General features: G+C 40.8%; 1 protein-coding gene across 4 annotated transcripts in view; it reads left to right on the top strand.

Moving 5' to 3' along the window:
* Positions 1-14,274, top strand: part of pdlim7 (PDZ and LIM domain 7) — a 74,460-nt gene that overhangs the window by 19,171 nt on the left and 41,015 nt on the right. For all 4 annotated transcript variants that reach the window (XM_017706245.2, XM_037544955.1, XM_037544954.1 and 1 more), the window contains exon 3: positions 7,862-8,013. In XM_017706245.2, coding sequence (XP_017561734.1) covers positions 7,862-8,013 — 152 coding nt within the window. The remainder of the gene's footprint in view (positions 1-7,861; positions 8,014-14,274) is intronic.

Raw genomic sequence — 14,274 nt, 5'->3', positions numbered from 1 at the left:
GCCAAAAGTGATTACCTGTGTAATTTAGCTAAAATAACCATGTGATATTGTCACTGCCCATATGTTTTCTGCCCACATACCTGTTCTGTCTCAGCTGTCTTGTACGTAAGCCCCCTGTGTTTGAGTCTGACAAGCTGGCAAGCTTTTATGTCTAAGGCTCAGAACAGCACCTCGTATCTCCAAAATGGTAACTGTACAGGAGAACTTTTAATGTAGGTCAATGGAACCCGACATTTTTCCAAGCGATTTTAAGCCTTTTCTTTTGGTCAGTTCATCATGACATTTACACACCGAGTGTAGCCCAAAAGACTTTTCAGATGCTGAAAAACAGCGTAGCTTGTTTTTGTTCCAAAAGCAGTGATGTTGTTCATTTATAACTACATAGGAATTAGATTGTGAACAATTTGAAACAAATTCCTGCTTATAAAAACAGGTGTGGCATTGATAAAGTTTACAGTTTGTATGTTGGGCAGAATTTCTCTGTGTTTCTAAAAGCCGTGAGTGAGGGAGAATTCTCATTTGTTAAGAGCTTTTAAGATGTCACTTGCAGGCTGAGGAGCGAGAGGTGTAGTGAGTGTGAAAGCGTAAGTGCCTGTTGAAGGTGGGTGTGGTGTTGAGAGAAGGATTTGGGGCAGGAAACGTCTTTGAACCGTGTGTGCTGCAGATGTCGCAGGCCTCTGCTTTACATGAAGGTAAGGGTGGACAATGGGCATTGTACACATGCAGCTGGCTGCAATTAAAACTGGAGCTTGTGTAAATGTTGGGGTGTTTCAATAATCTTGTATTATGGGCCAGTTTCAAAACCTAGACTTAATTTCAGTGACTGAGCTTATTGTGTTCTTATGTTTTTCCTCAGGCCCTGCTTTGGACTCAGGGGTTAAACCCTAACTCCTGGGCTAAGTCGATGCGAATCCATTGGAAATCCTTTTTAGTGTAGGACTAACCCTTATCTGGAAAACTGGATTCTGATGTTCTTGGGGTGTAAGTCTGTTTGATTACAGGGGAAAATGGCATTTCAGATTTCTCCACCAATCATTAGGACGAGATTTTGAGAATTATTAAAAAAAAAGTGAATGCAGCTCTAACTGCAATAACTAGTGTGAGAATATAGACTCTCAAGAACCTTCTGAATTACCATGTTTTTTTTTTTTTGTTTTTTTTTTTTCTTGACATTTATATTTGTATTTTTCTTTATGCTTTATTTAATACTATAATAACTCATTAAAATAGACTGTAGCAATTCAAAATCAGTGCAGAGTAACCCTTTAAATGGCCACACCATGTCCGTGGGTGTAGATATTCTATTTCAACAAGCTATATTATTAGACTTTCAGTATTTTTTTTACCTTTACAGTATTACAGCCTCCTGCAATTCACTTGACACTTGTTTGAAACTCTGCTGCAGCGGTTCTGCCGCATCTCAGCTTTAGTTCTGTAAAAACAGCCATTCAAAAGAGTGACCTACCATGTAGGGATGGTGCGATACCATTTTTGCTTTTCTCATACTGTTATTGAAGCCTTCCATATCATTGGCAGCATCAATACTAAGCCAATGTGTCTATTTTAAGCTTTAAAATAAGCAATTTTTATTGTCGAAAACCTTGTATGTCCAAAACAGTAACTTTACAGGATAAGGAAAAAACACACTTCACTTTTAATAGAAGTCAATGGAACCAGACATCTTTCCAAGCAATTTTGGGCCTTTTCTTTTGGTCTATTCATCATGAAATTTACACGCAATGTAAAGACCAACAGGCATTTTCAAATGATATTAAAAACTGAAACTTCAAAAATGGACATACGAGGCTTTCTTCCGACAGCAGCGATATATGGGATGAAGTATCTGTGTGATTTCCCCCAAATTACCCTGGATAGCCATGATTGAAACCTCATAACCATTCAGGTTCAAATTAAACACCTGTTTAATAATAAACAGACAGCAAAACTAATGTCGGCTAATACTAGAGAGAACAGCATTAGGCAGAGACCTGATTTTCTCCTGTCTCTCAAGGACTGTTTACCTGATGCTAGTGATTTTGGTGGCCTACCAGCTCTTGCACAGTTGACTTTGGATTCTTTTCTAAGCTGTCTCCTCAGAAAGATCTCCTTAAAAATGAATAACTTGAACTTAGTCGTCGATTCGACGGGAATTAAATAAATAGAGGGTGAACTCTGACTTTTTACTCACAGTACTGATGTAGAAAGGGTAAGATTTTAAAAGGTTAGTCTCCACCTTGAAATGTATGTGTTTTTCCAAGCCTTTCAAAGTGTCTTTTATTTGAAGTGAAGTGCTGTCGTGTTGACTCATGTTGACTGTATTGCAGCCGTGGAGGACGTTCAGCGCTTCATATTGTTTAATATTGAACCCATTCTGTGAGTTGAGCGTTTCTTTTGTGTGAACACATCCTCCCGTATAGCAGGTGCCAACTGAAGCAGATATGTCAGTAGAGTTCCTCTGAATCCTGGCACAGAGCTTTTGTTTTTCAAAGGAACGTGGCAGAAATTCAAAAGGCTGATCTGTTTGGCTGTATCTAAGAGCTGTGAGTGGGTGCTTTGCACTAAGGTTATGGAGAATGACACCAGTCTTTGTTTCACTGAGGGCGGATCGCTTCTCATCTTGCACAGCAGCTCTACTCAAACAACTAGTGACTTGTCGTTCAGTTGTGTAGAAAAAGGCTTAGTATTCAGTAACTAATATGAATTATTCAGTAGCTATTATGAGGGAACGACAGGCTGGCTTTATATGGTGAAATGTTCATGGTACTTGCATGACATAATTTAAAGCCCCCTGCAATTCACTTGAAACTTGTTTGTAACTCTGCTGCAGCAGTTCTGCTGCACAACAGCTTTAGTTTAATCAGAATAGGCATTGAAAAAAGTGACACACCATGTGGGGATCGTGTGATACCGTTTTTGCTTTTGTGATACTGTTATTGAAACCTTCCGTGTCGGCCATCATCTATACTGAGCTAATATTTCTGCTTTAAAATTCATTTGAAGTGAAGCACTTCACTAAAAGCCCTATTTGATCTGGATCAATTTTACAAGAAGAGATCTGGTAAGGTAACTTGTACGGGATTTGATTGGCTGATTTATATGGGATGACGCATCTGTGGAATTTCCCCCAAATTATCCCGGATAGCCAGGATTAAAACCTTATAGCATAGCCATTCACATCAGCATTCAGATTTAATTAAACAGGTTCAAACAGACAGCAAAACTAATTCCAGCTAATACTAGGAAGAATAGCATTAGGCTTCAAAAGGAAGTTCATTGAATTGCCAAATGGTCCCCATCAGCACAGAAATCCTTGAGAGGTGCTTTTAAAAAATTTCAGTTTCATTCTCCTTCTAATCAGACGGTCACAGCTACAGAATGTTGTAGATTGGAGTACTCCTGTTTTGAACGTGGGCATAAATCAACTGTGGCAACTCAAGACCTGTTTTAGCAATTACCTTTCTGGTGGCTACAGAGTTAAAATCAGACAGCTTAGATGTAGGGACAGCAAACTTTAGACCCTGAATCATCCTAGGCTAGGGCATACTGCCATAGCGGGCATCAAAAATGTGGATGGGCCATTGATGTATTGACTTTGATGACTCGATGCGTCGATCTAGACGTTTGATACTTTGATAGTGCCCATTTTAGATCTTTTTCTGAACCTACCCAGACTGACCACAGGCCTTCCCAGCCCTACCAGTGGCTAAACCCCTGGTCCCATGTATTTAGTAGTAACCACATAACTTTATTAGCTAGTAAGCCAGCCCGCCTAAGTTAACATGACAGCTGTTTGGACGACCGCTTGTGTCAGCATTTTCTGTTGATATAAAGATGCAAATGAAGGCTAAATAAACATCTCCTATGAGTTTGCATAGTGTGAATGATTAAGTACATAAAAGATACTTAATTGTTGAATGTGTTGGATGTGGCCTATAACTATAAGCACTGAGTTAACGGAAGCTGATATTTCGAATATGTCTAGACTGTGAATCAGCAGCCATGTACGAGTATATGCTTCCTGTACATGACACACCACTAAATTATCTGTCAAGGACTTCGCCTTCTATAGCCAGACAGGATGTTCTTTAATTATCTAATGCATTGGCCAGTCCTGTAATTCCTGTCTCGGTGTGAACAGCGGCACTCTGGACTTTCTGTTTCTCCTGATAATGCTGCTCATTTTCATGAAAGGTAAAGACGTTAAATAAGCACTTTCCCCCCAAATTTTGCATAATGAGCTGGTTAAGATATAAGCAAAGTCATTCAGAGTGGTTTGATGTGAAATTCTCTGTTCTAGAGAAATGTAGTGGGTGAAAATTGGTCACCGTGGTGATGGGAAACAGACATCTGAGCCGTTTAATGCCTTTAAAAGCTACATCACAGGAAGTCATTACGTGAAATGGTAATGAATATGATGTCTGATGTCTGAAACCTTGTTTAACCATGGTTTTGGAACAGGGTTTTGGCCTAAAACATACTTTTGTGCAGTACAAAGAATAGATTTTGGGTGTAGACATCGCAACACCCGGTTCCCATCACCAGAAGAAACCAGTAAGTTGCTTTACAATGAAACGGAGAATAATCCCCTACACTTACCTGAAACATGTACCGTTTGTGTCTCCACTAAGAAAAAGACTTGATTACGTTGATGGTGTTTAGACACTGAGGTCCTGTTATAGCAATTCGACTTTGACCAAAATATGAAAGCAAAATGAATGTTTGCAACTGTGTATTGTAAATGTACAACTATCAGGCGTAACATTTATGACCACCTCGTTTCTACGCTCATTGTCCATTTTATCAGCTCCACTTACTGTATAGCTGCACTTCGTAGTTCTACAGTTACAGACTGTAGTCCATCTGTTTATCTTATACTTTGTTAGCCTTTTTTACCCTATTCTTCATTGGTCAGGAACCCCATGGACTCTCACAGAGCAGGTACTATTTGGTACATTCTCAGCACTGCAGTAACACTGAAGAGGTTGTTGTGGTGGTGGTGGTGGTGGTGGTGTGTTAGTGGGTCAGACACAGCAGCGCTGCTGGAGTTTTAAAATACATCTGTGTCACTAGTGGACCGAGAATAGTCCACCAACCAAAAATATCCAGCCAACAGAGTCCTGTGGGCAGCGTCCTGTGACCACTGATGAAGGACTAGAGGATGACCACCACAAACTGTGCAGCAGCAGATGAGCTCTCGTCTCTGACTTTACATCTGCAAGGTGGACTGACAAAGCAGGAATGTCTAGAGTGGACAGTGAGTGGACACGGTTTTTAAAAACTCCAGCAGCACTGCTGTGTCTGATCCACTCAAACCAGCACAACAGGCACTAACACACCACCACCACCACCACCACGTCAGTGTTAGTGCAGTGCTGAGGATCATCCACCACCCAAATAGTACCTGCTCTGTGAGGGTCCATGGGGGTTCTGACCACTGAAGAACAGGGTAAAAGGGGGTAACAAAGTATCAGAGAAACAGTTGGACTACAGTCTGTAACTGTAGAACTACAAAGTGCAGCTATTCAGTAAGTGGAGCTGATAAAATGGACAAGGAGGTGGTCATTATGTTATGCCTGATCGGTGTATGGTACTGTAGTACGAAAGCCACAAAATACAAAACTGTGTATTGTAACGTTCCTAATTAAAGGCCTTCACAATTAAAATTTTCTTTGTCATTATATCCCGTTGAGAAGTTATCTTGCCTTTTGTCAGCCTCGAGGGTACGATGATGAACTCCAGCTCATTGATAAGTCTTCCTTATCTCGCGGTCTTGGAGAGCGTTCTGTAAAAGTAAACACAGCGGTGAACTATGGGATCATTCCGACTGCCTGTGCAGAGGAGCTCATCAATCATAGGCTTGCAGTGCCTGTTTGTCGGCCCAGTAAACAGACTCTTTCTTCATCAATCTTCTTCTTTGTGCTGCAAGCCTCCAAGGACTTATGCTAAAAATACATTAGCGTCTCCTTACACATTGGAGCTGGATGGAAAAAGGTGTGAATTGAGATTTGAACAGCCACAGAGCTAAACAAACAGCATTCTCCTCTACTCTAATACCCCCTGCCTTCATTTAACACTCTCTTGGCTGTTGTCTTACGTTTAAGCTGACAAGTCTTGTCTTGTACTTGTAGGCTTTTCTTAGGGCTGTTGTGTACATTTATAAGAAAATGTGCCATGTGCATTAATTCCTAAATGTCTTTGCAACTATTAGTGCTTTGTGTTAGGGTTGTCTTTGTGAAGGTACTGCAGAGAATGTTTTTGCATTGTTTAACTGAATCTCCTCTGACACAGTTTTGACTTGACTGGCCTCTGTCCAGTCCCATTGCATTACTACATTGCAATTTTGATAACTTTGCAATATACAGTTTTTGTGTGTTTCATCATATTAAGTCATCACTTATTATATAGTTTAAAAGGCAATTCTTGTATTTTTCTGCGTAATTAAATATGTAAGGCATAAACAAAGTCATTTGAGTGGTTTGACATGGAATGTTCTGTCCTGGAGAAACTTGCAGAGTCAGAATGGTTCACACTGATGCCTCAGGAAATTCTGTCAGAGAAGGTTTTCACACAGCAGTGGTTGGAAATATGTTGCCTGAGGCCCGAGACAGAGCTTTGAATGAGAGTAATAGCCTAAAACGTGTTGTGTGGAGTTTTGAGCTTTCCTTTTTTTTTTTTAATATAAATTTCAGTTCGTTCTCCAGCTCCTTACACTAAATTCCCAAACTGTCATCACCACTGAGCAGCTTTTCTGTTTTTTATTGGGTCAGTTTTATGGCTCAGTCTGATTTGGTCAGACTCTGAAGATCAGACACATTTTGGCGAATGGTATTGAGTTCATTTCTGGCTGATTCCAGGTTGTTTAGCTGTTCTTCTGTCACAGTTGCTAACTGAAAAGCTGCTCAGTGGTGACGACAGTCTGGGAATTTAGTGTCGTCTCACCTTCAGAGTCTGACCAAATCAGCTGCCGGTCAAATGTGATCTTCAAAGTGTCCATTTTTTTTGTTGGTTTGCAAAGAAAGAAGTAAGAATGTTCAAATGGCTTGAGCGTCTCCTACAGCTGTCAAACACATTTCGTAGCAACAGTGTCTCAGCAGAGTGACAGTGTTTATGAAAAACCTGTGATGTTATGCCGAGATAACAGCATAATCAGCTTGCGTGGCCGGAACTAACTGTTGTATAATAGTAAATTAAGTGGCGATAATTACATTGTAGACTTTGCGTCCCGTAGTTCTGTGAAGAAATTGGTGTGCAGGTTTCTATACAAGGCACTATTTCACTTCATCTCTGCCTTTTGAATTGTACAGGGATTTTGATAGATCACTTTTAAAAGACAAAAGTCTTGTTTTCCCATAGTCTTTCACTGAAAGATCATGAATTTTAAATGTCACTAAAACATTTCTGGTCACACCTTATTTGGATGGTCGACTATAGATGATCTACAGATACTTTATATTATTATTTTATATAACTTTTTGGTGATGGTTGTTTGTCGACAGCGTTAGGTTAGGATGAGGTCTAGGAGTAGGTGTAGGTTTTGCCGTGAAGTTGCGTGTAGGTTTAGATTCAATAGAACTTTTCACAGACCACAAATATTTAGTTGAATGTTGGTTGAGCATCTACAAAACATCTACAGTGGACCATCCAAATAAAGGGTTCCCCCATCTTCTGAGTTTTGATTTTATGCCACTGTGCACCAGTGCATGAGGAAATGTATTAACCAATAATGTCATGTTTCAGTTCTCCACCCTGGCACCCCAACCTATCATCAAGAAAGTGCTCAGCTGGCTCAGAGACCCTCCCTAATCTTTGTTACTGTGGCTGTTCTTTTTGCTAATGTTAATTTTGGCTGTCTGTGTTGCAGCTGACTCCTGAAGGAAAGGCCACGCAGGCAGGAGTGGGCGTGGGGGACTGGCTCGTGGCCATCGGAGAGAGCAACGTTGAGGAGATGACACACGTAGAGGCGCAGAACAAGATCAGAGCAGCAACTGACTCCCTCACTTTGACACTCAGCAGGTACGTGCGCACACGTACACAACCAGTCCATTTGAAATGACCATTGTCTCTTGATCAATAGTGTTTTGAACCCTTAGAAAAGATGCCTCTGCCTGTACACTTTAACCTGCATGTTTTAAACCGAGTAACTTTTCAGTCGAAAGCAAAATACTTTAATTAGTTCCAACTGTTTCCGTGGTGAACAGCAGTAAACAAATTCATTCTGGGTGAAATAATGACTGTGTTGCTTTGTTTTCACCAGAGCGCTTCTGCTGCTGTTTGATGATGGGCGGGGGTGGTGGGAGGGGGGAGGTGAAACATGCTATTATTCAACAAGTCTGATGCATTTCGTGCTTGAACTGTAGCAGCTCTAAACTGAATCATTTTTGAGATGCATGTATAAAGTGTATTGGCCTTCATTCCTCAATATACATTCTCTGGGCCCCGTGGTGCAACACACAACAGCTACAAGGCACAATGATAAACATGCAGGACACAAACACATGACTATATACCCAGAAAAGAAGCAGTTGGTCTAACTGCCTCAGGAAAGAAGCTGTCGAGTCTTTATAGTGAAAAGGTTGCTACAGCAGTTGAATGGAGAGTCTATGATGAGGTGGGAGTGGCCATCCACAATGTTGGCAGCTTTACAGATGCACTATTTGTGGTAGAAAGTGTCTACTAGGTAGATACACTCTCTTCAGCTGTACTCACAATCCACTGGGCGGTCTTGTGGTCTGAGACGCTATGGTTCCCATAGCAGGCATTGAGACAGCTGGTCAGGACAGCGCGAGAGCTGCTCTCTTCATCCTCCACAAGAAATTAATTCAGTGCTGGGTTTTCTTGGCCAAGCAGGTGGTGTTGACACTCCAGGTGAGGCTGTCAATAATATGCATTCCAAGGAACTTGGAGCTTTTCACCCTCTCCAGAGCCCATTGATGTGCTGTTTGGTGGGGATCTTTTTCTGTCTGTTCCGCTCTTAAATCAGCATCTTAGAAAACCTACATAAGACTGGCTCAGCAACGGCTATACTTCAGAAGATGCTCGGATCGTCACCCCAATACCAGTCACTCCACTTTGTCAGATGTTAGTCTTTGTTTTCTAGATGTGTGTAATTTGCGCATCACTTAGCTGGAACAGAACCTGAGCTGTGATCTTTGGCACTTCTGGCCTGCTAAATAAGCTATTATTAGCTTAGCTGACATGCTACAGTCCAGAACACCACAGAAGAGGTCCAGTTTCTGCTTTGTCCCTCTACCACCAGGTGCTTAACTTTGCCCTCTCAGACATTTTTTTTGGTCTATACTGGCGTCAGCTGAACACCAGCTAGTTAGAATCAAACTTGTGCTCAGGTGTGTGGCAGTGTAGCCTGTTCACTACTCTGTTATGTTAGCTAATAGATTATGGATCGAAACACCATGGACCAGGTTTGGTTTAGGCTTTCAGTCCCTCAAACACCAGCTCCTTGTCTTCATTTCCTCAGGTTTAAGTCATTATCATCTAAATCAAGTGTAGCTTCAGTTAGTCCAAAGCTAGGAAGTTAGGAAAAAAATGGCTGCTGTGCTAATTTATTTGACTTGTTGTTATGTATTTGTCTGATGATTTAAGATGCCATTGTGTTTATTTGGTGGCCGTTTTAAAGTGGCCTATTATTTCAGCAGTTCTATTCAGAGTCATCCATTTGACTTGCCTGATAAACCTGCTCACCAGCCTCTGTCACCTGAGCTAGAAGCCTGGGAGGAGATTAAAACAGACAGGCTGATGGAACCAAGTGGTAGAACTTTGACAGAACTGCTCTAGTTTCCTAGCTGACACTAAAATCAAAAGGCAAATGCTTTTATCTTCATTTGCTCAGATTACTGTTTCTTTGGGCATGTGCACATTTATTGTGTTGGCATGTGAACTTGTTTCAAAATACAAATTGGATTAATTATATTTTAGGCTTCAAGACAATGAAGATCTGTGCAAGCCAGCTATGCAGGGTGGTCAGAAGTAACATCCTAAAGCCTTCTAAATACAGTTTTTCCTAAAGAAATCCAGCACAAGCAATCCAACAGGAGTCCGTTCGGTGGAGAGCGAGACGATGACTGTACGATGCGTGATCTCTCAGGCTAAAGGCGAGTCGCTGGTGGAAAAGGAGCAAAATCTGTGGTTTTGAGATGAGTAATAGGGGCAGACGTACTCGGCCAAGGAATGATGGATGCTCTGCGTTTCTGTCCGCTCTTCATTCTCAAGCGCTCTGTCATTAGCCTGCCGCTGTTGTATCAACACACACCGATGATGAAAACCCTCAGTAATGGGCCAAGCCACAGGCAGGACTGTGGCCATCTCCTTTTTAGGCATAAGAGGAAAGTTTTGTCGTCATGTCTGAAATTAGTGGGTTAAACCCCATGTAGTGGTTAGTAATGGCTAATGTAAATGAGATTAGTTCAGTCGTGAAGCAACTCGAGGTGATCTCATTGTGCAACGTGACCTGCCACATGAGTACCGGGCAACTCGATGAACCCATGCGGTTTTGATTTTGCATTTTTATGTCTGATGTAGGTTCGGCTGGAGCTCAGTTTTGCCTCCTCAGAGGATTTGTGTGACAGAGTGAACTATTCGTGATGGAGTCGTTCTTTTCTTCCTCAGGCTGTGGGAAAACTGCTGTGGAATTCTGACAGTGCTAGAGTAGACTTGTTGGAGACTTGGTGAGAGTATGCGATAGCTAGGGTTTCCACTTATTTTTATGCATGTTTTGGCATTTTGAATAAAGTCTTGATGGAAATTAGAAATACTGAATGAAACAAAAATTGCATAGACATTTAGGCTTGAGATGGATAAATCTTTTGCTAAAACAACAAAAAGAAATACAAAATCTTATGATGAAAAATGCATTTATGCATCATATAAATAATGTAAAGGTGAATAGGATAAATTCATATTATTGGTCACACATTTCCATTTTTGCCTGGCCGTAGCTGCCAAAATGCAATAGTGAGGTGCAGAAGAAATAAGAATGAATGCAAGTAATGGTGATATTATGTGGTGAATAGACAAAGTGCCTGCAGCTGATTTGAACCTTTACTGAGCAGCTTTATTTATCAATGTGTTGTCTCCATGCTCTGATGTAAAATGTAAATAATAAATTCTAGAAGCAGAAAGCTCATGAGCATTTTTTAAGTTGGCTTGATAAAGCTATAAGGTCCCAGGTGGTTGCTAAGGTGTTGCTAGGCTGTTGGCTCCCCGCATTGAATCCCAGGGGTTGCCGAAATATTGCTTGGCCATTGCTGTTATCCTATGTGGTTGCCAAGGTGTTGCTTGGCTATTCCCATGGTATCCCAGGTAGTTGCTAATGTGTGTGTTTATAGGTGTGCTAGTATGTATGTAAGACTGTGTACTGTCTATGAGGGTCACTGTGATATTCTTTGACATAATTGCATTTTCTCAACATTCTGCCATTCATTTCTTATGGCAAAAAAGGGTTTAAATGAACTCTGAACAAACACTATGTGTGATCATTCCCAAAAGCACAAGTACACTATTTCTGTATAGGCTATACAATCCTGCAAAGTTTTGTGGTTCTAGCTACGAAAAATTGCAACCCATGAAAATGGTACAATATGCTGTAGATGAAAAATAATGATAAATTGTCATTAAGCCAATTTCAGTTGCTCAACATTTTAATATTTCCCTGTAGATTCACTCCAAGTTTCTCAAGTGTTTTACAGATGAGACTGTGTTCTCTTGTAGAGAGCTGATGGAAATGCAGCCTTTTAGCTACTTGATGATATGGATGGAAATCTGCCTTATATTCTCATCACTCAGAATTAGTGATTGCTTATTAAATCTGTAATGACAAGATGTTAAAAAATGTGCTATTCTTGTTAGCTCAGTTTCTCAATCTATCTACCAAAGCCACAAATTCATGGAATTTTTATTTATTTATTTTTTTGTCACAAGCTGCCATTTTTATTTAGCATTTTGGTTGTGCTTTTATGGTTATTTTGTACATTCTAAATGTGTCAGTCAATCACAAACCTTCACAGTGCAACCAACAATAGAGACAGCATGGTGCATCTTTTGTACAGTGATGGGGAAAAGAATGCTGATCCATTTTATTATGGGCAAGATTAAGCTTGAAAGAAAGCATTTTAGCATTACAGTATCTTCATAACATTAGTCACGTAAGGGGGTCTTCTGCTTTAAGGAGACAGAAATGCCCCAAAACTTAGCTCGCCTACTTTAATATGACTGCTGTTGAAACAGTGGCTTTGAGTGCTGTGGACTCTCTTGTTTGCAACAGATTGTCTGTTGGTGTTGATCACAGTAAATTAGATGGTTGCTTGTCTGTGGCAGGATGTAATTGAAGGAGTAAGTCTCAACATGTCCACAGATGACCTTTTCAGTTGGGTTCACACAGCTTTTCCAGCTGGTTGTGTCACTGGATTTGTGGTATTCAAGGCTCTTGGTGACATTGTTAGGAGATTTATGTGTGGCACGTAGAGTAAGCCCTACCATTCCTTTTCTTGCCGAGTTGCCCGGCTGTTTGGATGAAATTGCTCTAATGTTCCACTGGTAAACTTCTGAACTGATCTAGGAGCTGTGATTTGTGTGGGAGTGCTAGATCAGTGCTGTTTCTCGGAGATGCCTGCATGAATATGAATATGGCCAAGTCTATCTTGGTCAACCTTAGGGTTGCTACTTGGGCCCGAGTGTCACCCAAACCCCTTGGAACTTGCGTACTTGGAAGGGGTAGTGGTTGAAAAGCTTCTACTATAAAAAAGAACACAAGAACATCTCTGTGCAGACGACCCGGCCCATCTTCAGTGATAGCAGAGAAGGTAAAAGTTCAGCTCCTCACTGCTGGGCTTTAGTTACATTTAGGGCATCACATGCTTTCAAAGAGGGGCTATAACACACTTATTTATCATCACCCACCCCTAATTCTGTGGTGATACGAAGTTGAAGTCAGCTATTCGCCAGCTTCTTTTTCCACTTTTCCCGTTCCACCTTAAATAGTGCAGCAGTTGCATTCTGTCGCTTCAGGCATCAGAACTGCTGGACTATTTAAGGAGGAATGGGAAAGTTAGCTAGCTAGCTACTGAGGCATTAGCATACTATTAGGGATTTTTATGCTTGTTATGATGAAAACCATTTATTATTTCAATGTGTTGTGGTCACAATACATTGAAATGACAAGATAATAAATGGTTATTGTCATTTTTAAACTTTTTTTTTTATTTATTTATTTTTTTCTCATAACACTCTTTCAACAACACTGTCATAACACTGGAGTGAGCCTCTGAAAAACCTCTGTTTGGAGGGTCATGTAGCCCAAACACTTCACCCTTCACCTTACCCCTAGGCAAGAATGTGCGAAACAGAGGACTAAGGGCCAAGTGGTAGGGGTGAAGAATGAAATGTGACTGGGCCTTGTTCTTTCCAGATGAAGTGCTGAAACATTTTCTGCTGAAATAAAACAGCAGAAAACCTCCAAGAAAACCCATGTTTGGTGTTTCTGTTGCTGTGCTGGTGCTGTACAATCTTCTCACAAGAGCTAATTAGATATACAGTGCTGTGCAAAAGTCAGACTGCCTTTCATTTATTACATTTCCAACCAAACTGTTTATCAAAGGAGTCATTTTTCTAAGGAAGCTGGATATAAGATTGTCCATTTGCATAAAGATAAAAGCCAAATAATACTTTTGACGTAGTTTAAAAAAAAAAGAGAGAGAGAAAACGGGACCCCTAACAACCACCTGCAAGATCTGGTAGACACCAAAACTGCCCCCATCAGATAAACAGCACTTAAACCTTTCATCTTTGAGAGAGAGAGGAGAAAATCGAGCTGCTTCCGATCCGAAAACATCCACAGGTGTTTCTGTCCATCCTTCCACTGTGAGGAGAATCTCAGCCCTTACTGAGAAAAAGAAATCAGACAAAAGACAAATCCTCAGAACAATGGACCGACCACCCCAGAACCCAGACCTCAACATCGCTGAATGTGTTTGGGATTAATTGTATTATGACAAGCAGAGAGTTCAACCAAATTCTAAGACTGAACTTTGGAAGTGTGGTCAAATATCCCTGCCGATTCTTTCTTCATACACTAAATGCTGAAAACTTTGAAATATTTAAACTGCTGAAAAATAAATACCAACTGTTTTGCCTGGAAAATAAATATGCAAATGGTGGTCTCTGCCTTTTGCGCTGTACAGCATGCTTTAGTCCACATTCTCTGAACTCAGTGTTGGTGTTTTTCCCTGCAAACTCGCAGCAGGATTTATTGATGAAAGGCAC

Source organism: Pygocentrus nattereri, chromosome 14 (assembly GCF_015220715.1).
Source record: "Pygocentrus nattereri isolate fPygNat1 chromosome 14, fPygNat1.pri, whole genome shotgun sequence".
NCBI classification, from domain to species: domain Eukaryota; kingdom Metazoa; phylum Chordata; class Actinopteri; order Characiformes; family Serrasalmidae; genus Pygocentrus; species Pygocentrus nattereri.
Note: the sequence above shows the minus strand (reverse complement) of the source record. Positions and strands in the feature narration are given on the sequence as shown.